The 25,222-nt window shown below is 32.2% G+C and overlaps 2 protein-coding genes and 1 long non-coding RNA gene across 3 annotated transcripts; 1 reads left to right on the top strand and 2 right to left on the bottom strand.

Annotated features, from left to right (window-relative positions):
• The first annotated feature begins 3,653 nt into the window (after positions 1-3,653).
• On the top strand, positions 3,654-7,232 carry LOC11424524 (lysM domain receptor-like kinase 3). The gene is made up of 11 exons (XM_024783753.2): positions 3,654-4,498; positions 4,816-4,849; positions 4,955-4,962; positions 5,056-5,312; positions 5,451-5,540; positions 5,639-5,732; positions 5,840-5,991; positions 6,069-6,163; positions 6,322-6,490; positions 6,563-6,664; positions 6,745-7,232. Exons 1-11 carry the CDS (start codon positions 3,889-3,891, stop codon positions 6,904-6,906), a joined length of 1,773 nt encoding a protein of 590 aa, XP_024639521.1. The 5' UTR covers positions 3,654-3,888; the 3' UTR covers positions 6,907-7,232.
• Positions 7,233-7,319: 87 nt separating this feature from the next.
• Positions 7,320-10,938, bottom strand: LOC11434699 (receptor-like protein 7). The gene has a single exon (XM_003616942.4). It carries the CDS (start codon positions 10,472-10,474, stop codon positions 7,427-7,429), a length of 3,048 nt encoding a protein of 1,015 aa, XP_003616990.1. The 5' UTR covers positions 10,475-10,938; the 3' UTR covers positions 7,320-7,426.
• A 3,020-nt stretch (positions 10,939-13,958) lies between these two features.
• On the bottom strand, positions 13,959-23,887 carry LOC112421734 (uncharacterized). The gene is made up of 2 exons (XR_003011952.2): positions 22,836-23,887; positions 13,959-14,050 (listed from the first exon to the last, which is right to left on the bottom strand). It is a non-coding gene; the product is annotated as an uncharacterized lncRNA (long non-coding RNA).
• Positions 23,888-25,222: the final 1,335 nt, after the last annotated feature.

Here is a 25,222-nt window from a genome sequence, read left to right as displayed (position 1 = left end):
CATGCTCTTGTTATGTAGTAAGGGGTGCTTTTCTTCAACCGTATGAGGCACTCCATAAGAAGATTGATTTTTTGTGGTTGCAATTTTAGTGATGGAGTATTTTGAGTCCATTATACTAATTGACGATAACATTAATTCGTTAGTATTCATCGAAACATTTTAGTGTATAATTAAGATGGGTAGGGATATCCAATCATGGTTTGGTCTAAGTGGTAAGGGATATAGACCTCTTAAGCATGTGGTCATGGTTTAATTTATAGTTCACGTGTATGAAAAAAAATGACATTGAAAGGGGAGAATCCATTTTATATGTCCTACAAATTTTCCGACGAAGATTAATCATTACTTAACGGTGGTGGAAACTTCATTCAAATATCATCGCAAGAAAAAAAAAAAAAAAAAGATGGATAGGGATCGAAGAATATGAAAACATGCATTTTCTAACATGTGGAAACCTTAACATGTTAATATACCAAAAATAAAAATGATGCCATTTTTTTTCTCAAAAAGTAAAAAATAAATTTATTTCAATAGATATTTGGATTGTTGACACAAAATGGGCTTTGTATAATGTCTTTAAAGTTTTGATGATGATAAGGTATTACAGAACAATTGGTTATGCTAATGCATGTTCAAATGTGAATGACCATAGACTAAAATTCAATGTGTTAAATCAAGTTTTGGTACTGAAAGAACATATACAAGAACATTTAGAATTTAAAGAGGATCTGAAGTTCTGGACAATATTCTAAAGAATATTCCTAGCCTCTAAAGGCCATCAGAATCTGAAGGTTAGAAGCATCTAAAGACTGAAGACTTTGAAGGTCATCCGACTCTGAAGTGTGAAGACTTTGAAGGACACATCAAATTTGTTGTTTTTTAAATTAAGTCACTATCAGACTTTGATAGTACATTTTATCTTCTTCTGACCACATGCAGAAACAAACAAAGAACTTCAAGGATAATTGGAATGAAACAGATAATTCCTTTTCAAGCAAAGGAATTTCAAATGTCTTTTCAACGATATTAACCGAATCGAGAAACATTCCAACGTCTATGATCAAGCTTCTCAAAGACTCTAAATCATGTGTTGACACATCTCCAACGTCTCTCATATCATTCACTATATAAGGAACTGAAGACTTGATGAATAAAAAAACAAGAATAAGCATATTTTGAAAGTGTTGTTACTCTATCAAAATTACTTGCGCATAAACACTTAAAAATTTCTTACCAAGTTATTATCTTAAAAATTCTAAAGTTGGAAGAGTCTTATTCAATTTTGTAATTGATTACACCACTTATTGTAAATTAAGTGGGAAAAGAAAACAATATTTTATTTGATTAAGTTAGATCGGTTGTGATTGAGCATTAGAAGTATATTGTTTGTATGCTCTAGCATTTGGAAGTACAAGGGGACTAGACTACTCTCTCTCTAATTTTTTTTAAAAGGACACAATTCAACTTCCTTCTTGTGTTTTTCTCACGTTGAATTAAATATCGTCTTCTAGAAGGGATGACTGGATCTTTTAATCAGATGTAACACTATTTACGACATTAATTATGATTTATTTATACAAAATTACGGATTAAATCATCCTTGCAGTTGATAATAAGACACATATTTGCATTCGAACAAATTAGTCTCTAATCTTCGAAAAAAATTAGACCTTTTTTACCCTCTTTTTTTTTTTTTTTGAGCAAAGACCTTTTTTACCCTTAAAATATGAAAAATGTTAATTTAGTCTTTAATAATATTAATTGCCAAAGTCTTTTAAAAAACATTAATTATCAATCAAATTAGTCTCTAACAAGATTAAAGTTCTCATGCAATTAATTTATTTTCTTAAGAAAAAACATGATTTAAATATTAGACTCCTAAATATGAAAAAAGTTACCCATTTCACTTGCAACATAATAATTAGACAAAATGGAGTACCAAACAATTCAAACAAGTATCATATGTGTACCAGAAACATATATGATACACTTACTTCACTGTTTTACTAGCATCAATACTTTATAGGATACCGACTTTAATGCATTAGAGATGTCGTAAAGAGGGATATTTTCCACCTGTTTTTAATCTTGCGTAAAAAATTCAAAATTAAAAAGATTTAGCTTCTAACATCAATTTTACACTATACATCCTACGTAGAAATTGGCACCAAATTTTGCAATGTCTAATTATATAATAATAATGTATTTGACGATAAAAAAACTCACATATTTTTGAAAGAATAAAACTCACTTTTCATTTTGTCAAAAAAAAAAAAAAAAAAACCACTTTTCATGTATTTATTTGTAGTTTCTTTCTACCATTGTCCACACACAAATATAAGATTTCAGATCATCAAAATCAATGGTAAAATATATATATATATACTTGCAGTTGATAATATGACACATATTTGCATTCTTCTTATTTTTTTAAAAATAAAAAATATAAAAAATTCTATTGATACTTCCAACGAATTGATTCTATTGATACTTCCACTTGTCCCATAAACTATGCAATTGTTAGAATTAATTTTGAGTAAAGTAATTATTATTATTTTTATAATAAAATAGTTTAACAAATTAATTCTAAAGTTGAATGAAGAGTTTACCTTTAATTTTTAAGAAATTAAGAAATGAAAGGTATTTTCCTATAGAAAAGTTTTAGAAATTTAGTGGCGTTCTCTTTTTTTTTTTTTTTTGAAGGGTAGTGGTGTGCTCTTGTTTTGTAGTAGCTAAGTCATATTTTCTTCAACCGTATAGAGCACACCAGTGGAAATATGTTTTGTGGTTGCAATTTTAGTGATACGATAACTGATAAAAGAAAAATTAATTTATTAGCACGCCACAAAATTAATCCATGGAAATGTTTGGTGTATATTACAAGACTTGACTTTAGCCAAACAAGCCAAGTCCATGAAGAAAGATTATTGTACTAGCGGTGAGTACCATATCTGATATCAGGGTTAAATTTGTATTGGTCATGCATTAAGAAGGTTTTTAAGGATGATATTTATAGTCCTCTATAGGTTTGATTTCTTGTGACTTAAACCGCAAATAATAAGGGCATTTAAGTTTTTTAGCTGAGCTCTAGAGATTTTTAGAAGCTGGCTGAGGCGACGCTCTTGGAGGGGCACTGGTGCCTCTAGGAGGGCTCCTATGGCCCTTTAGGAAGGTTCCTGAATCCTTAGGAATGTATTGACAGTTCACAGCACCCAAACACGTGTTTTGGGACAAGGCGAAGTGATGATTACTGTTTGATGTTTCCTTGTGTTTGATTTTTTAAAAGATACATAGATAGGGAGTTGATTAGGACGACTCTTGTGGAAGAGGCGTACCTCTAGTAGTGCGCTAATGGTCCAATGATATTGGAACACATATATGAGCCAAGTCTTTTTTTTTTTAATTTTTTTTTTTGTAAAAGAACTGTTTTCAATATGGAGGAGAACTATTGTAACACAAAAATTAAGTTGTGATAATCTCGTAATTTTAGCAATTTGTGAAAAATAATACTTGCAATTAAAACACAAAGTGTATCGTTTTCTATAAATTATAATATATTTTCTTTCTTGTAATAGAATATCAATAAAAGTATCATCCATATATGTCTCTTTTTGATCATTACCATCATTTTTTTTTATTATATAATTTAAAGGCGGTAAACATTTTAGATTATGTATTTGAAACCTCCTATATTTAATTTAAGTTTGTCTAAAACCTAACAGAAATTCATCACCTTTATCACTTTCCACTCTACACACCTCCAAATACACCCCATTTTTAACGAACACGTGATTTGAAGACGCAATCTACTTTGATGTCATTCACATGTTGTATAAGGTGATGAACTTCTTTCAATAGGAATATCACAACAGATCCAAATCCCTCACAATGAAACCAATCAAATTCATATTGTCACTTTTACTTATGTTGCTGGCCTCCTCTAGTGCAGAATCAAAATGTAGCAAAACTTGTGACTTAGCTTTAGCATCCTATTATATATGGGAAGGTACAAACTTGACATATATTTCAAACATCATGCAATCCAATGTTGTTTCAAAACCTCTAGATATTTTCAGCTACAATACTGATACTCTACCAAACCTAGATATGCTCCGTTTTTCTTCAAGACTGAATGTTCCATTCCCTTGTGATTGCATTAATGACGAGTTTCTTGGTCACACGTTTTTGTACGAGTTTCACCCAAGAGAGACCTATGCTTCCATTGCTGAGTTGACTTTTAGCAATTTGACCAATAAAGAGTGGATGGAGAAGGTCAATGTTCCTGATTCTGTGAAGGTTAATGTTACTGTTAACTGTTCCTGTGGAGACAAAATGGTTTCCAAGGATTATGGTTTGTTCATAACATATCCTCTTAGTTCTGAGGACACTTTGGAGTCCATTGCGAAGCATACAAAAGTTAAGCCTGAGTTGCTACAGAAGTACAACCCTGGTGTGAATTTCAGCAAAGGAAGTGGGCTGGTTTTTATTCCAGGGAAAGGTCAGATTTTTTGAGTTTCGATATTTTGAATTTCAAAATTTGTCAAAAAAGTATTTCAGACCTGTTTGAATTGACTTATCTGAGTTTATCTACTTGTGAGACTGTAGAGAGCTTATGAAATGAACTTACAATAAGTTAACAAGTTGTTTATGACTTATATGAAAATAGTTTGCCTTTAATTTTTCTTTTATTATAGAAATATACTAATGTGGTAAGCGTTTCATTGAGTTGTTTATCCAAACAAAGCGTTAATGTTTGACTATATTATCCAATTTAATATTCATTATTTAATTTATTTTTTCCCTTTAACTTTGCAGATAAAAATGGAGTTTATGTTCCCTTGCCCCACGGGTAAGTTTTAATAAGTTACCCTTCATGCTCAGAGCTCAAAACAATGAACATTCATTTATGTTTTGTTCGATTATCATTATTTATATTTCCTTTTCTCTTTTGCAGAAAAGCAGGTTTGGCCTTCAAACATATGATAGAATCGGCCATGTTGATGACTATTTATTTTTGGCATGTCTCTGAGCTTAAATTTCTATCTATATAAGCAGGTCATTTAGCTAGGAGTTTAGCTACTGCTGTCGGAGGAACATGCACGGTTCTGTTATTAGCAATTAGTATATATGCTATATACTTTCGAAATAAGAATGCAAAGGAGTCTAAATTGCCATCAAAATATATTGTGGTGGACAAATCACCTAAATTTTCATACGAAGAACTAGCCAATGCTACTGATAAATTCAGCTTGGCTAACAAAATTGGTCAAGGTGGTTTTGGTGAAGTCTACTATGGAGAGCCGAGAGGCAAGGTTTGTTATCATAGCATTGTTAGTTTTACTTTGCATTGATCATTTGAAAGAAAAGTTGCATATGAAAGGTTTAAATAGGAAGATAATAACCTCCATGTGACTATTTTAGACTTATATATGTTCTCTTCAATTACACAGAAAACTGCAATAAAAAAGATGAAGATGCAAGCAACAAGGGAATTTCTTGCTGAACTGAAAATCTTAACAAGAGTTCACCACTGCAACCTGGTAAATTTTCAAACTTAAATCATGTTTTGTTTTATAAAGTTGGTTGTTGTGCTGTAAACTTATTTGAGTAATGTGTGTGTGTGTTTGAACATGTATAGGTACACTTGATTGGATATTGTGTTGAGGGATCTCTATTCCTTGTTTATGAATACATCGACAATGGAAACTTAAGCCAAAATCTACATGATTCAGGTGACATAATTATAAGTACATGATGAAGAGTATCTATTTTCAGTGTTGTTGCATTAATGTGAATAAAACGACTCTAGCCTAAAAGGATCAAGTGAAACTATTTACAGAGAGAGGACCGATGACGTGGTCTACCAGGATGCAAATTGCTCTGGATGTAGCAAGAGGCCTTGAATACATTCATGAGCATTCAGTGCCTGTATACATCCATCGCGACATCAAATCAGATAATATTTTATTAAATGAAAACTTTACTGGGAAGGTATAATATTAAACTGCAATAATATTTTCCTTCTTGAGATAATTGTGGTAGATCATACATTATTCTTATTATTACAGATTGCAGATTTTGGATTAACCAGGCTTACTGATTCTGCAAATTCAACAGATAACACTCTTCATGTGGCTGGCACATTTGGTTACATGCCACCTGAGTATGATGAATTCTGCTTCTCTTTTTATGATATAGAATTTGGGATTTTGAAATCAAAGAGCCATTCTTTAGTTTCTTTCCACATGAGTATTGAGTAGTAATCAACTAGTCATAACTCATTAGATGAAAAAGTAAAAACTAGTATTTACTTTTGTGCAGAAATGTATATGGACGTATTTCTCGCAAGATAGATGTATATGCTTTTGGAGTTGTTCTTTATGAACTAATTTCTGCTAAACCAGCTGTGATCAAGATCGATAAAACCGAGTTCGAGAGCGAGATTAGGACCAATGAATCTATTGATGAATACAAGAGCCTTGTAGCTTTGGTAATTATTAAAGTCTCACTAATTTTAATTCTCAATTGATAACCTTAACTAAGTGTTTATATATTGTGTTAGTTTGATGAAGTTATTGATCAAAAGGGAGATCCTATTGAAGGTCTAAGAAATCTGGTGGATCCAAGGCTAGAAGATAATTATTCAATTGATTCCATTAGCAAGGTATTTATTTATGAATCATAAATATTTTTGTTTTTCTGATTTCAGCATCAGATAAACTTTACCTGTTTATCCACTTGCAGATGGCAAAGCTTGCCAGGGCTTGCTTAAACCGAGATCCGAAACGTCGTCCAACAATGAGAGCTGTTGTGGTTTCTCTAATGACACTTAATTCTACAATTGATGATGGAAGTAGGTCAGCCAGTGCAGCATTGAGTACTGTTATGGAGCATGACTCGAAATGAAATGAAATTCCAATGTGAAACTTAACTTAATACTATTTTTTTTTAGGGATCTTAATACTATTTTATAATGCTCTGGTTGTAAAACTTATTATAAGAGAAGAACTGTAAAATATACCAATTTACATGAAACTATTCAAAATGTATATGATAAGCAAGGGCTGAAGAAAATGAAAATATTCAAAAAGAAAGATCAGGACTTTTTGAGCCGTATGTATGTAGCAGTCAAGTTCAATTGCAGGTTGCAGCATCATTTACTGGTAGATAATAATATCACAAGATATATACATTCATGTTCTATCAAGAAAATAACAACATCAATAATTCATGATATCTAGAAGAGGACTTCTACTTGCTGCATTATATATACAATGTAGTTGAAGAAAAGCTTGAAATAGATAATTCAATGATATTAAAAGACATATGATACTACATTCCTCACAGAGAAGTAGAAATTAGTTTCAAACACGTGTGTATCAGTATATGTATATAAATGAATATAATTACACAACGCCACATGAAACTAATTCGTTCTTCTGCGATTTGCACCAGCTCTGTTGTTTTTTCTTTGTAGTCTTACGCTAAATATGCTTTCAATTAGTCTTGAAAGCCATCGGGGTTTCCCATTTACAAACACATTAAATCCCAAAAGCATCCCAACTACGGATCCACATGCATATCCTATTACCACTGCTTTCCAGCCAAATCCAGATTCCTCTTCATCATTAGATGTTGAATATGGCGACCAATCTTCATCAGTTTTGCATGATTTTGACAATGGAAATCCACATAACATTGTATTTCCTTCAAAGGAATCATTTCCAAATGTACCAAACTGTTGACCTGTAGGTATGATTCCCTCAAGGTGGTTTTGTGAAAGATTCAAGAAAGAGAGAAAATTCAAATTTGTCAAAGCCAAAGGAATCTCACCCTTCAATTGGTTCCTTGAGAGGTCTAACCACTCTAGATTTCTCAAACTACTCAAAGAATAAGGAATTGTACCTGTGATTTTATTGTTTGAAAGGTTAAGGCCTTTGAGAGAAATCAATTCTCCAAAGACTTGTGGAATTTCTCCTTCAAACATGTTATTTGATAAATCAATAGTTGTGAACGTGGTCAATATCTTTGTTAGCTCCATAGAAAGTCCTTTTACTACGACCACCACAGAATCATTATAGTAATTGGACTTACCCATGTATTGCAAACCAGTGTTATTGTCATTCACATTCATCATTCCTTGAAAATTCTTGATGCACGATGTTGGCAAGGGCCCAATAAAATTGTTGTTAGAGACATCAAAAATTCTCAACTTGGGAAATGGATGTTTGGTGCTAGAGCATGTGATTGCGCCATGAAGTTTATTTGATCTTAAACTGAGCACCTGTAATTCTTGTAGAGTTTCAAGCCAATTGGGAAAAGTATCCTCTACGTTGTTGTCTCCAAGGTCCAAAACTTCGAGTTTTGTACAGTGAGCCAAAGACTGTGGTAATGGTCCTTCCAATCGGTTTCCATTCAACTTTATTGTCTCAAATGCATTTCCTTTGGAGAAGGTTCTAGGAATGTGTCCATAGAGGTTGTTCATTTGCATATCCAATACCGAAAGAGAAGGAAATGTTCCCAAGCATTGTGGAATCATGCCAGTTAAATTGTTGTGAGCCAAATTGAGCACATTCAGGGAACTTGCGTTGCACAATGAAAAATCAATGTTTCCTGTGAAGTTGTTGTTCGAGAGTAAAAAGTAGTAAATGCCATAACGTGGGATTGGAAGATCTCCTTGCAACTTGTTGAAACTGAGATCAACATGTTGAATGTCCCTCCATGTGTGTAAGAGCTTCTCATGAAACCATTTAGGAACTTTCCCTTGAATTTTGTTTTTAGAGAGATCTAATTCTACCAGATTTTGATTTTGTGCTAAGAATTTAGGAAAACTACTAATATTACTAGAAGATAAATATAATATCCCAAGGTTGGGTAAGATGGAGTCAACTCTGCTTTCAATATTGATAGAAAGCAAACTATTGTGGGAAAGATCAAGGAAAAATAGCTTCTTACAATTTGAAAATTGGTGAAAGTCCACAACACCACTCAAGTTGGTTGATGACAATCCTAAGTCAAAAAGATTTTGTAATTTATATATTGAATTTGGAAAATCACCTTTTATGTTGTTATTAGAGAGAAATAGATATATCAAGGAATAAGTCGAGAATTCACCAATCGAACCTGTTAGTTGGTTGTCATTAAGATCCAATTCTACCAATGAAGTCAAGGAATAACACCAGGGTGGAATTGCTCCATTTAACATATTATTAGCCAATGCTAGAAGATATAATTTTGAATGTTTAGTGATTTCAGTTGGAATAGGACCTACTAATTTATTATTTGTTAAATCTAGATGAGAAAGCTCAGTCAGATTAAACAGTGATGATGGAACTAGGCCACTTAGATTATTACCGGAGAATCCTAAATATTCTAATTTGATTAAATTTTCAAAAACATTTGGGATGCTACCGCTAAAGTTATTATACTGAAGATCAAAGTAAGTGAGGTGTGTAAGTTTTGAAAGTGATGATGGGATCTCACCTTTAAGATTGTTGCTTTGAAAGAACAAGGATGTGAGTTGAGTGAGGTTCCCCAAAGATGGAGGAATCAACCCGTCAAAATTGCACATTTCAAGGTCTAATTGAGTTAGAGACTTCAACTGGCCTATGGAATAAGGAATTTCACCTGAGAAAGGGGTGCGAGAGAGGTCCAAGTACCTCAAAGGAGTGCTCCAGTTGGATTTCGGAAGTTGACTGCTCAGATATTTATTAGATGATAAATCTAGTGTTTGGAGATTAGGTAAAGAGAGGATGTCACTTGACAAATTTCCTTGCAACCCAGTTTCTCCTAGACCAAGAGAAACCAAAGAGGATGACAAATTCTTTAGCATAGATAAAGAGCTCGCTCTAATAGAGGACATGTTCACACAACCTAAAGAAAGCTCCCTTAAATTAGTAGCATTATGAATGAGTTTCTTCCATGTCAATGGATTGAGTTTCAATCCCATATGCCAATCATAATAACTGCTGAGATCAAGTGATACTAATTTTGACAAATGAGAGATTGTGGAGGGAATATTACCACCGAGGGAACAGTGTGATAGATTTAGATGTGTGAGATTCACTAAATCATCAATACTAACATGCAATAAAGACCCAGAAAAATTATTAAAAGCCAAGTTGAGTTGTTGAAGGTGTCTAAGCTGGAAGATTGTGCTATTGGGATGTAATTCACCATTCAGATTGCTGCAACTGAGGTCCAGACCAATCACATGATCTGACATGGAGTCGCACGTGACACCATCCCACCCACAACAATCTGTATTATTTTTCCAAGATTCTATCTTGAAAGAAAAAGTGGAACATCTAGGCCAAAAATGTATATCGGATTTCGATGAAGTGTTGAAAGAAAATGAGTTTTTGAAATGTAACAAGGCAGATGTATCATGTTGGTTGCACAATGAGAAAGTGTGGGAAGTAAAATGAGTAAGCAACAACAACAAGAACAAGTGAAAGGTAAAAAAGGACCCCATTTAGAACGACTTAGACTTATACTCTATTATCAATATTCTTTCTTTTTTAGTTGATGATGTTGTATGTACCAATCCATTACACTCTAGGTATTTATATAGGAAACATAACCGAGTAAGTCTTGGCATGCTATTGTTTTATAGTAAGGGGTGCTTTTCTTCAACCGTATGAGGCACTCCGCTAAGAAGAATTTTTGTGGTTGCAATTTTATTTTTTTATAAGGGAAGACCAAGACTTTTGAACCGTATGTAATACTTAAGCTGCAATCCTAATTTGAAATATTCATTAAGTAGTAATCACAGTAAGTAATTTGGACAAAAATTGATATAGTATATAAAAAGATGACTTAGTTGTAATTATGTCATCTTTTTAGGCTTAATACATGCTTTGGTCCCTCAACTTATTTTTGAATTTCATTTTGGTCCCGTAACTTTAAATCGTCTCAATTTGGTACCATAACTTTACCTCCGTTTACCTAAGTGGTCCCTTCTGTTAAAAAAAACTAACCGAAGGGACCACTTAGGTAAACGGAAGTAAAATTATGGGACCAAATTAAGACGGTTTAAAGTTAAGGGATCCAAATGAAATTCACAAATAATTGAGGGACCAAAGCATGTATTAAGCCTAATAAAAATAATTTTAATATCTATACCTATAATTTTAATCTAAATCAAAATAATTTCAATTAAAAACAAAATTTAACATTGACATTGACAATGACAATGAATAACAATAATAATAATAACAATAAAAATCTATATAATATAAATTTAGGAACCATTTCATAGACTTTTATGGAAATGAATTACTATTGTTTTGGTGTTGCCACATGTCCCTTTCTTTTTTACAAATGCTCTCACCATATTGATCCTCACAAAATGCTCTCACCACAATCATCCTCACATATTTGTATTTAATGTTCATGTATAAAAGGAAGTTTTACAATATCAAATTCTATTACTTGAATTTAAGTACAAATTTGAATCAAATAATTTTTTTTAATAATTAAATAGTTTAAATTAAAATTATTTCAAAAAAGATAGTTTGAATTAAAATATTAGAATTCATAGATTAATATAAAACAATTGATTGAATTATTCAAATTTGTTTTTTATTAATAATAACGCATAATAGTGTTTATTCAAAAAAAAAAAAAAAAAACATCAAATAATGTTAGACATTTCTTGCTATGCTTTTTTGTTTTCGTTATTATTCTATTTAAATTTATGGATGCTTTATAAATGAATACTATAGTTTTTTTTTTTTTTTACTTTTGTGGTTCCTATGTATACAGGGTATTTTATCAAGAAATCACGAACAAGCACAAAAAATAAGAATATGGAGATATTATTTTATAGATGAAATCGAGTATATGATGGTTGAGTTCAGGACAACATATTCTTGACACGAGGGCCTAGGGGAAAAAAAGATGACATTATGACAAACTTTGAGATTCCAAAGAAATTAGTCGTTCTTAGAAAAGAATCTAGATAAATTTTTTACTATGATGAGTCACTATTTTATGTCTCTTATACAAAGAAGGATTGTTTAGTTTTTTGGTATGTTTATATGTAATCGGACTGAAAAATGAAACAAAGGAGTATTATATTGATGAAATTAGTTAATAAATTACTTATCATTTTAATGCTTTTTACTATTAGTTCATAATTGAGTTTATCATTTTCTGCATATTTAAAGTCAGTTTAGTCGAAATCAATAATAAACATCATGCACACACACTATCAAATGGCAACACCCAAGTTTCACCAGCAATCTCATGTCCTCTTTTCTTCGGTTAATTGTATATTCGTTTATAATTTGTTATGATTTTATTTCAATAATTTCTTTAAAAAATTATTTTTCATTATGTAGTTGACAAAGAAAGCTATGACCATTTGTTTATTGGACGGTAATCAATAGCAATATTTTTTTGTTGTTGAGGGAAGTAATAATCTTGATTAACATATTTAATTTATCCATCACAACACCATATATGTTGTAATGTAAATGGTAATTAATAAAAAAATATATTAATTGAGTAATATAGTTACATCTCATTTAGTCATTTTCACAAAAGAGTAGATAGAACTCTTTTTTTCGAGAAAAATTTAAGAATGCCATGAAATAAACCTTTCACCAAATAATTAAGGAGTTTATTTTTTCATCTTTATAAATCATGAAAATTCTAGACATTATTATTTTTTAATTAAGACAAATATCTCTAAGGATCAACAATATTTTGGATGTAATTAATTTGATACAAACTTTTTAAATAAGTGATCACATTGTAATATTTGAAATAAACGTTGTAATATTTTGAATGAAATTAATTTGGTACAAACGTTCTAAATAGGCTATCTATTTTTTTCTTTGTTTCACAACATTTGATTCCAAAGACTTGGGTATACTTATAGTAAAGGATCGTGACTTCCGCGTGAATACGATATAAAAAATTGTTAGTAATTAAGTACCTTTAAATAACCTTTAAATAAGCATAAAATAAAATTCTATTTTGTTCTTTCAAAAATTAAACACATACTTTAATTGTCTTAATTATAAATGATTTTTTGAAACTTTGAAATGCTCCAATGAGGGCTATCTTAAAGAAGAAACTCACAGAGTTCTTTAAATCATTTGAGAATATAAAGCAAGTTTTCCGTTTTCCCTTAGCTCGCCTTAGTGTTGTTAATGGATTCTACAACCAAACTTTGATCATTCACAATAATTAAAGATATTTAGTGTTGTTAATGGATTCTACAACCAAACTTTGATCATTCACAATAATTAAAGATATTATTATGTCTTGATAATAATAAAAAATGTATAATTACTTCATTAAAAATAATAAGTAAAAAAGAGGACATTGAGATAGAGATTAAATTTTCAAATTAATTTTTTTGAACTTAAAGGTTTTTTTTTCTTAGCAACTAATTGGGTCTCAATTTTTATACGAATCTAAAATTTGTCTTGACTTAAAATTCAAATCTACCCTCAATCACTACATTAACCCATAAATATAAATTTTAGAGTATAACATTTTTAATAGAAATTATATTACCAATTAACCATCCATTATTGTATTTATAGTAAAAACAATGACAATCAAATGATTTCAATACAGAGATATACATATGTCAACATGTATTGAAAAATAAATAAGGATGCAAACTTTCTTGCCTTTCTAATTTGAAACCTTAACTATTAGTTCCTTTATTTGCATTCTCACATATTTCATCTATTGCAGACCAAAGTTTGTGCTTTTTTTTCTTCATACATATATGACTCACTTATCACGTATCAAAATATTCTCCTAAATCATCAATCATAAACAAGTTTAATAGACATGCATTTTGTCAACTGAGCGCTTACCTAACCAACGTTTAGCTCTGGCTCTGCCCAAACTTTTTTGGTTTACTCCAACATTCCCTACTTGTCCTACTGTTGCTGAGCAGTTTTTTGATATCAAACGATCTCTCCAGAAGGTAATTTTAATGTTGCCGATTTCCCCTCTTTTGCAATCAATTTCGCTACAGCACCAGCCGCTCTAGCTAATTGTCCACCCTTTCCAAGTGTTATTTCTATGTTATGTATGGCCGTGCATAACACATTCATATTTTTCTATGATTAGTTTTCACCAAAGATAAAAAATGAAGGAATTTAAAATAATACAAAAAATTTAAATATTTTTTTTATATTTAATATAAAAAAGTAAGAAAATAACACCTAAAAATAACAAAATATTTCATCATAACGTTTGGAGTTCTGAGGGAGTCTACAATTTGTTGGATTATCATATTTGGGTTAGAGAAACCCAACATCTTCATTGAAAACACTTAAGACATGCGGAAATGGATTGCATCATACGCAAATAGATTGCATATAAAATGCAAGACATGGTCGTTGATTATGACAATGTTAACTCGAGGAGATCTGTTGATTGCTATACTATGATTGAATCACAACGGTTGAGGTACATTAGAAAAAATCAAAAGACCATAAGGTGCGGCATTCTGAATGGTTTGCACGAGGCAATGGATATGGGTGAAACTGATGCGTCTAATGTTGGACGAAAGATAGTGTTACAGTCGTCCTTTGCGGGTGGCAGACATTACATGTTTAATAATTGTCAGGATGCAATGTCAATTTGTAAGAAATATGGATATCCTGATCTGTTCGTAACAATCGCGTGCAATACAAACTGGCGAGAAATTCAAGATTTTCTTAAAGAACGAAACTTAAAGGCATCTGATAGACCTGATATTGTTTGGCGAGTGTTCAAAATGAAGTTGGATAAATTGATGGATGATTTTAAGAAAGAAGAATGTTTGGCAAAGTTGATGCAGGTATACACTGTAATATTAGTAGTATTTTAGGCTTAAATATGCAATCCGTCCCAGTAATTTGGACGCGTTTTGATTTTCGTCCTTATAAAAAAAAAATTAAAAACATCCTTGTAAAAAAAATTTGTTTTGAAAAGGTCCCTGGCCCCACTTTTTTGTTGACATGGGATGGCTTTGGCCACGTGGCATTTGTTGACTGTGCGACTTTTGCCACGTGGCCCTGACGTGGTAGTCCACGTCATTTTTTTTTAAATTTGAAAATAAATTAAAAAATCATAAAAAAATTCCAATTTTTTTTTTTTTAAATATGAAGAAAAAAATTGGAAATGAGTGTTTTTAAAATTTAGAAATAAATTTAAGAAAAATAAAATTGAAAATTATATAATCTCAAAATTTATAACTTTTGAAAATATAATTTAATTTTCAGAATTAAAAAAAATGAATTTTCGAAAATTTAATTTTCAGTTTTTTTTTATTTTAAAAAAATGAATTTTCAGAATTGTGAAAAAAATATTTTTTTTAATTAAAAACCGAAAATTCAATTTTCTGATTTTTTTTAATTTTAAAAAAATGAATTTTCAGAATTTTGAAGAAAAAAAAATTAATTAAAAATCGAAAAATTTTAATTTTCAGTTTTTTTTCTTCCGATTTTTCAATTTAAAAAATGAATTTTTAGAATTTTGAAAACAAAAATTAATTATATGGCATGCCACGTCAGCGCCACGTGCCATGTGGTGGTGCCCGTCCCTTCTCGCCTTGCATGGACAGGGGCAGATGTACGAAATATTATCTGAAGGATTAAAAAGAAACTACGACGATTGACGAGGGTTATCCGAGGTACAAACGTCGCGATTTTGGGATACATGTTGACAAGTAGAGGGTCCTATTGGATAATCGATATGTTGTCCCATACAATCCACATCTTCTCATTAGATACGGAGGTCATGTAAATGTGGAATGTTGTAACAAATCCAACTCCATCAAGTACCTTTTCAAATACGTGAACAAAGTACCTGATAAGGCATTGATGCAGTTGTCTGTTGACGGTGACAATCGTGATAAGTCCAAGCCGGTTGATGAAATAAAGCAGTATTACGATTGTTGTTATGTTTCACCTTGCGAGGCTGTTTGGAGGATATTTGCTTTTGATATACACCATAAATGGCCTCATGTTCTCAAACTAACGTTTCACTTGCATAATGAACAATCAGTACTATATGATGGTGATCATGACATCAAGGACGTGGTGATGTATAACAAGGAAGCATAGACCATGTTTCTCGCGTGGTTTGAAGCAAATCGTCAGTATGTAGGCGGTCGCGATCTAACATATGCTGAATTTCCAACAAGATTTACTTATGAGAAGAAGGACAAACAGTGGCAGTCACGTAAACTAGGATATCAAATTGGAAGGCTTCATTACATGCCGCCTTGTATATGAGAGTTGTACTACATGAGGATACTATTGACCGTTGAGTTGTACTACATGAGGATACTATTGACCGTTAAGAAGGGTTGTATGAGATATAGATGCATAAAAACGATTAATGGACATACCTATGACACGTTCCAGGAAGCACGCGCTGCTTTAGGATCACTTGATGACGACAGAGAGTTTATAGATGATATCACGGAAAATGGTGAGTTAGGTTCGGGCAATCAATTGCGTTGGTTGTTTGTGCATCTCTTAACCACTAGGACAATGACGAGCCCTGATATAGTATGGGATGCTGCATGGCAGTTACTGCCCGATGATATCTTATTTGAACGTAGGAAGCGTCTGAATATTCTGGGTAATGTTTATTGTACTTATTACGAAATCTATGCACCATTTTTTGTTTTGTTTACGATCTAATTTTTGCATTTTTTTTCTCTGTCTAAAAAGGCACATTTTAGAAAATTGGTTAACATAGTCCTGTTCAAAGTATTGTATGCCTATCTCAATAAATATATTTATCTATTTAAGTAGTGATAATAAACAAATACACTATTAATTTGATTATACACTATTAAATAAATATATTTATCTACTGTTAACGCCACAAAACTGTCATATATAGCTTTCCACTATGTATATCTTGATTAATTTGTTCACATTTTCTGTTTTTTAATTGATTACTTTTTCACGTTATCTAGATTAGTGAGCATTCATGACATCATTTTGTAGCAGTTCCTATATCTATTTATTTTCGCTTTAAATAAATAATGGCTTGGGAAATCCTTTACAAATAAGCTTATTTATTTAGTTTGAGTTAAGCTGAAAGAAGCTTTTTCGATTAAGAATTGAGTCGTGACTTTAATATTAGTTTTTCTGTTGCATTGCATATATTCTCTTACTATCGTTTTTCTTTAGGTGTTTATATTAATTTCGTGACTTTACATTTAATATGTAGATATGTGTATCGGTGGCGATGACTTGAAGAACATGTGTTTGATTGAAATTGAAATGCAGCTTCAGGAAAATGGACGTCGCTTACTGACTTCAAATCTATGCCCAGGCCAAATGCGGCAGACATGCCAACTTTCACAAACAAGCTTATCATTGATGAGCTAAATTACAACAAAGTTGAACTGGAAAAGACACGCTGATATGTTACTGATGCTGACTGATGAACAAAGATGTGTGCATGACAAGATCATGGAGTCTGTTGGTTCTGACGACAGTGGTTTCTTTTTCTTATATGGTTACGGTGGTACTGGAAAAACCTTTATATGGAAAAGATTGTCGGCTGCTGTTAGATCGAAGGGGTTAATTGTATTGAATGTTGCATCCAACGGTATAGCGGCTCTTCTATTACCAGGTGGAAGAACCGCGCACTCCATGCCGACAGTCCCTATTGAGATTAATGAGGCGTCATCGCTTACGATGGAAAAGGATAGTCCTAGGGCAGACCTGGTGCGTGCTGCAAAGTTGATAATTTGGGATGAGACTCCAATGATGCACCGATGGTGTTTTGAGGCAGTTGACCGATCATTGCGTGATATCATGTCCAAGAATGATCCCCTAAACGCACTTAAACCTTTTGGTGGAATCACAGTAGTTTTAGGTGGTGATTTTAAGCAGATATTGCCTGTTGTCTGAGGAGGAACGAGGCCGGATATTGTTGATGCGTCGGTCAATTCGTCAAAGATATGGGCTTATTGTAATGTGTTGAGGCTTACTGTTAATATGAGATTGGGTGCATCTTCGGTACCTGCAGAGCAGGAAGAAATTGCTAATTTTTGCAAGTGGATACTCTCAATTGGAGACGGCAACGATGCTTCGGGTGACAATGGTGAAATGAAGGTAGAAATTCCTGAAGATTTGCTGATATCAGACATAACAAATCCGTTGATGTCACTTATAGACTTTGTGTATCCCGATCTGAATGATAACCTTGGTGACCAACTATTTTTCGAAGAAAGGGGAATACTCGCACCAACGCTTGATTCAGTTGAGCATGTTAACCAATTTATGATGTCACTGATTCCAGGTGAAGAGAAAGAGTATTTAAGCTCTGATTCTATTTTTAGATCGGGTGATAATTCTGATGTCCAAAGCGAGTGGTTCACACCAGAATTTCTTAATGGTATTAAGAGCTTTGGAATTCCAAATCACAGGTTGAAACTAAAGGTGGGATGTCCAGTTATGCTGATGAGAAACATCGATTAGGCCAATGGACTGTGTAATGGTACTAGGCTGACAATTACACATCTAGGGAAGAGCACGATAGCTGCTACCGTAATTACAGGAAAAATGGCAGGTACTAGGGTATTCATTCCCAGGATGAATCTTATTCCGAGTGATCCAGAACTACCCTTCAAATTCAAGCGCAGGCAATTTCCATTGACGCTTTGTTTTGCAATGACAATAAATAAAAGTCAGGGTCAATCTTTATCTCGAGTGGGGGTTTATCTTCCTAAGCCTGTATTCACGCATGGACAACTTTATGTCGCTGTCTCTCGAGTAACTTCAAGAAAAGGTCTGAAGCTGCTCATCCTGGATGAAGATGATAATGTTTGTAAGGAGACCACAAATGTTGTGTATCGTGAAGTTTTTCAAAAAGTATGATCATTGATTATGTTTTAGAATTGTTGTTGCTATAATTTATAAAACTAAAGTTGCCTATTGTTTGGAAGTCGTTTTATTTTTAATTTCTTTGTAAGGCGTATTGGTCATTATATACATGCAATTTCTATATAAGCAGATCCTCCTGTCATTGACTATTAATTCATGCACTTTTCAGGTTTAACAATCCGTGAAACCTTTTTTTTTATTTTTTTTTTTACATCGTTGTTACCCTAAAATACAATATTTACATTAGACCATTTGTTTTGTAAAAATTAAAAACAAATAACAATCGGCGTTTCTGTAGCCCAAACTATATTTATACACACCCGTAAAAAATTAAACGTTTGCATTTACCAACTACGTGTATGCATGTGACAATGACTATTATATAAAAAATACATATTTTTTAGTTTTTGTGATTAATAAAATACATTTTGTCAACAAAAATATTATTACACAGTACGTCGGCGTATTTTTGCAAGAAAATTACATATGCTAAGTTTAACAATGAGTGCATCTTATACTACAAATAATTAGTACAAGTATAATAATCCAAATAATTAGTTTAACATTGCATATCATTATATGCAATGTTTAGATATTTCAAAATATATACAAAATTAAGATGATATTTTTTTTCATATCGAATTTAAAATCTATACATTTTATCAAAAAAGTTTTTTATTTTCCCGTGCTGGCACGGGTCACTATACTAGTAATAATGAAATTAACATATACAAAATTGTCATTGTCATTGACATTGACATACAATGACAATGACAATAATAATAATAACAATAACAATAATAATGGAATTAACATATACAAAATTGTCAATGACGACAACAATAATAATAATAATAATAATAATAATAATAATAATAATAATAATAATAATAATAATAACAATAATAATGAAATTAACATATACAAAAGAAATATATTCCAAAATCTATATAACAAGAATCTAAATTTAATTATTGATCAGACTTTCCTACCTATTAATCGAACTTCAAATTACCACTACTTCTTTCTCCCAAAATCGGATGGTATATTATACTATAACACTTTTTTCTTCTAATGAGTCAAATGTAAAAAAATAAATTATTGGAAGGTATATTAACTTATTTTGAATTTCATTTTGGTCCCTTAACTATAAACCGTCTCAATTTGGTCCCATAACTTTACCTCCGTTTACCTAAGTGGTCCCTTCTGTTAGTTTTTTTAACATAAAGGACCACTTAGGTAAACGGATGTAAAGTTATGGGACCAAATTGAGACAATTTAAAGTTAAGGGACCAAAATGAAATTCAAAAATAAGTTAAGGGACCAAAGCATGTATTAAACCCATCTTTTTATATACTCTACAAATTTTTGTTCAAATTACTTACGGGATACATACTTGATACACTTACTTACTTCACTGTTTTACAAACATCAATTCTTTTAAGGATACCAATGTTAATGTATTAGAGATGTCCTAAAGAGGGATATTTTCACCTATTTTTAATCTTGTGTAAGAAATTTAAAATTAAACAGATTTAATTTCTAACATCAGTTCAGTTAGGGGCGGATGCATTCAACTCACATGGTCATTTATCTACAAAATCGATGACAACCGTAATAAATTTACATCTTACGCAGAAACTGGCACCAAATTTTGTAATGTTAAGTATATAAAACTGAATTATTTACATAAATTTTTATATAATAATGTATTTGACAGTTATGTATTAAAAAGAAAAAGTATTTGACAGTAAAACCAACTTTCAAAGATTGAGAATCAGATCATCAAAATCAATGGTAAATTTCAGTTATGAACTTTCAAAGTTGAATGAATAGAAGCGGCTGCACTAGTTTTCACCTGTGGAAAACAGTCCATTCTAGGAATTAAGAAAATAATTTGAGCCAATGAATGAAAGGTATTTTGCCAAGAAAACTGAGTAAAGGTTTTAGAAATTGAGTCTTGGCGTGCTCTTGTTTTGTAGTAGCTAGGGGATGGTTTTCTTCAAACGGAACTCCAGTGGAAATATTTTTTGTGGTTGCAATTTTAGTGATGCGATAATTGATAAAAACATTAATTCATTAGCATCCATAGAAATGTTTGGTGTATATTACAAGACTTGACTATAGCCAAATGAGCCATGTCCATGAAGAAAAATCATATTAGATCAGATATTTAACGTCAAATAAGAGACATCTAGACAAGTCTTCTCTAAAGTACAAAGCTACTGAAATTTGACACATTCTCGTATACTTTATCATCGCATCCCATGATGTGAATTTACTATCAATAAAGTATATAAATTATTTTCTCATTTGTACCACTCAATATAAACTATCTCATCATTTAACTCTTTTCATACCACATTATCCCTTCGTTGTGGCAAACAGAGATATACCACATTATCTCTTCGTTGTGGCGAACGGAAATATGTCACATTATCTCTTCGTTGTGGCGAACGGATTCTGTTGTCAATAGCGGCCGAACGCGGCGCGGAGCGGCCAAAAACAACAAAGCGCGACACAGTGCTCCAACGCGGAGCGTTTGGAGAAAGCGGATGAAGCGGGCGCAATTGCGGGCAAAAGCGGGCGCGATGCGGGTCAAAGCGGGCGCTTTTGACAACCCTGTGTAAAATACTAGATTTCCCTTAATTTAAAACTGTTTTAACGGTCATTTTTGTAATTTTCAAAACCCTAACTATTACTCTTCTCCACCAGAACCAAATACACAGCCACAAACTCAACTTCTTCATCGTACCAACAAAAAAAATTCCATCTCCTCGTCTCATCATCTCAGAATCCATCTTTGTTCTCCTCTCTTCATCTCTTGATTTCAGAATTTATTAATTTGTCAATTTGTTAGTTGTTAATTGTTAATTTGTCAATTTGTTAATTGGGAGGATGAACTTGTTAATTGTAGTTTTGTTACTTTAAGCTTTAGAGGCTTAAAGTGTCGGTTTCCTTGAATTTTATTAGTATTTTTTGCAAATATGTTTTATGTTTTGCTTAAGACTTGTGAATTTTATTTCAAATTAGGAATACTTCATGAATTTTAAGTAATGTTTAAGGTATTTTAGTAATTTTTTTAATAGTATAGTATTTTAATATTAAATATATTAGTGTCCGCGTCACCGAAATAGCGTCCGCTACGCGCCCGCACCCCGCGCCGCATTTCCGCTTTGACAACAGAGTGTCGGATATGCCCCATTATCTCTTCGTTGTGGCGAACGGAATATACCAAATTATCTCTTTGTTGTGGCGAACGGAAATATACCACATTATCTCTTCGTTGTGGCGAACGGATATACCACATTATCTCTTCGTTGTGGCGAACAGAGTTATTTCTCAATTCGTTACTATGAGTCGTACCTCATAGGCTACATTATCTCTTTGTTGTAGTAAACGGATTTTTTACATTTGTTTACTGTAAGCCGTACCTCATAGGCTACATTATCTCTTCGTTGTAGCAAACGGATTTTTTACATTTTTTTACTATGAGCCGTAGCCCGTTGTAGCGAACGGAGTTTTTCTCAATTTTATTATTTATTTCTTCTTTTTTTTATTTTTCTTTTTCTATGAGCATGTTACCCATTTCAATTTTTCTACGAGTTTCTATAATTCACTGTGAGCATATTACTCAGGTTGCATTTCAACTTTTCTTTCAAATCATTTCTATAAGTATATATACATCAATTGCGTTGCTAATTTCCCTCCAACATTTATACTAACATCAACATACTTATTAACATGAGAGATTTTAGAATAAACAAGTAAGGGTGCCTAATCAAGATATAATCATTCTAACTATCTTATTTATTCTACTTCAAATGTACCATTCATATGGCATAACAGACACGTTTGCACAAAAGGCAAGTAATCATAAAATGGTCTAATTATTCATGTTATCTTAATAATCTAGCATAATCATAATCGATCTCCAAAGGTGGGTTCAAAGCTAAAGGAACTCACCTTGGAATTAGTCCCGAAATTGCAAGCAGCTTATCCAAAATTTGCAGCTTTTGCTAGTCCAAAACTCCATAATCCATTTTCCAAAATAGCTTATGTCTTGGCTTATAGGTCTTGCTCTTTCCAAAACAACTCAACTCATTTGTGATGTACTCTTACTTCATCAACCAGCATACACAAAAATTTCAATTTCAGTCCTTGCACCAGAAGTACGTCGTTTGGCTATTTAAGCACTTCCAAACAGCTTAACTAGCAGCTTATGGCTTCTATCAAATTAATTTCGACCAAGCATTCAGCAAAGATGTTCCAACATATATACTCAGCCCCATGAACCACTTATACAGAAGGTTAATCCACAACTTAGTCATTTAAGGCAAAATTCCCAAAACAGCTTACTGACAGCTTATGACCTCTAGACAATTCAATTTCAACTCAAATTTTCCAGAATCAAATAAAATATGTATACACAGCTCCTACACCAGTAATAAATAAATTCTAACATATTTAACCCAATAATCAACTACGGAAGCTTTTGGAACAACTTATGGCTTTTAACTTTTAGCTTTTCATTCCAAACAGCAACAACGACAAAATTTATACTACTAACAGCCCAAAAACAGATTCATCATAGAATCCCAAAGTCAGTAACAACTTATACATCTAATCAATCAACATAACTTGAATTGCTTCTCAAAATAATCACTTTTACCTCAATTTAAGCTATTAATCACTTATACTTACATTCAGCCCCTGCCTCAATCTTCTTGCCAAGCCAAACCCTAGCTTCAATATTCTTGTTTCTTGCTCAAGCTTGCCTCTAATGCTCAAAACACAACACAAAAATCACTTTTCTACAACTTGAAATGTCATTTCTAGCTTGATTTTGCTACAAAAGTGAAATAGGTAATGGTGGGAGTGAAAGAAAGGAACACGTGAGAGAGGGGGAAGAGAGAAGAGGGATGTTCTGATTTTTGTGAGAGAAGAGTGTAGAAAAATGTGGAAAATTTTAGGGTGTGTTTGGCTTGAAAAAGAAAGTGTGGGGAAAAATAGTAAATTGTTGAAGGAAAGAAAGTTAAGAGAAAGTGAAATGAAAGTAGGATAATTATTTAATTGTTTGATATTAATGAAAGTGAATGGAAAGTAAGAAAAAAGAGTGATGAATATTCATAATATATTAATAAATTGATAAAATTTATTAATTTAACATATGTCCATAAATATAAATATTTATTTATATATACCTTGTAAAAATACAAAATATTCATTAACATCCCATATTTATTTATCAATTTTATAACTTATATACTTTTATGTACACATGTGGATAAAAGTGGAACAACAAAAAAAATAAGCGTTTCCTCGTCCTTTCCGCGCCTAAGTGGGAGGAAAGTTTTCCATGCATGGATCCCACAACTGTTTCTTTCCTTAGTTACTGTTCTTGTAAACCAAACTGTGGAAAGGTTTCAGATTTGCGTGCTTTCCATTCCATAGGCTTTCTTTCCTTAAACTTTCATGGGAACCAAACATACCCTTAGTTTTGTTCTATTTGTACCTTTTTATGTAAATGCCCAATTTGCCCTTTTCATGCTATTCTTCAAACTAAAATATCCGATTAAATGTCGTAAAAGTTCTAAGCGGAAAATTCCATTCTCAATAGTCCGTTGGAATAATATGATTCGATCCTGAAAAGTTTTGTGAACAATTACCATTTTGTCTTTCTCTTAAATTTTCCAATGATAAAATAACTGATACTGAATTCTTACATGCTGTGTATTATGTGAGAAAATGACCCAATACCAAAATCCACTAATTGAGGCACCTGCATTAGTGTCCGTGGAAGTGCGTCAACAGGCATAGAACAATGGTTTAACCTTAGACTTAAAATTCACGAAAGAACGAGAAAGTAGGTCGAGGCTCTCATCCGAGACCACAATCCTCTTTAACCTAAGCTCCTCCAATCCAACTTTATTCTTGGCCAATGCTTCAATCCATGGATAAACAAAACCACCCCAATCACGAGGAACCAAAGTGAAGTCATTAAAATGAGGTTTTCCCTTCAAAGTTAGAGATTTGAGATTATGAAACCTTCTGACCAACCTCTTAGGACTAACGGAGTAATAGTTCCTTATCAACACTCTTTGCCTTATAAATCTCTCTATTTTTATACCAACTTTTACATACCAAAAACAAAGTGTTTCTGTCACTATATGATACCACGTAATCAAAAACATGTTCAATTACCTTCTCTGGAAAATAATACATTTTTTCTTTCCAAATTCTACAACTTTCTTGGAAAACTTCCACACTCTCTCAGAAATCAGAGTTGAAAAAACAGGTCTTGACCTAAAATAGTGTGAGATTACATGATCTTCAAATCTAGAACATATGAG

This window comes from Medicago truncatula, chromosome 5, assembly GCF_003473485.1.
Source record: "Medicago truncatula cultivar Jemalong A17 chromosome 5, MtrunA17r5.0-ANR, whole genome shotgun sequence".
NCBI lineage: Eukaryota > Viridiplantae > Streptophyta > Magnoliopsida > Fabales > Fabaceae > Medicago > Medicago truncatula.
This window is presented reverse-complemented; position numbering and strand designations above follow the sequence as displayed.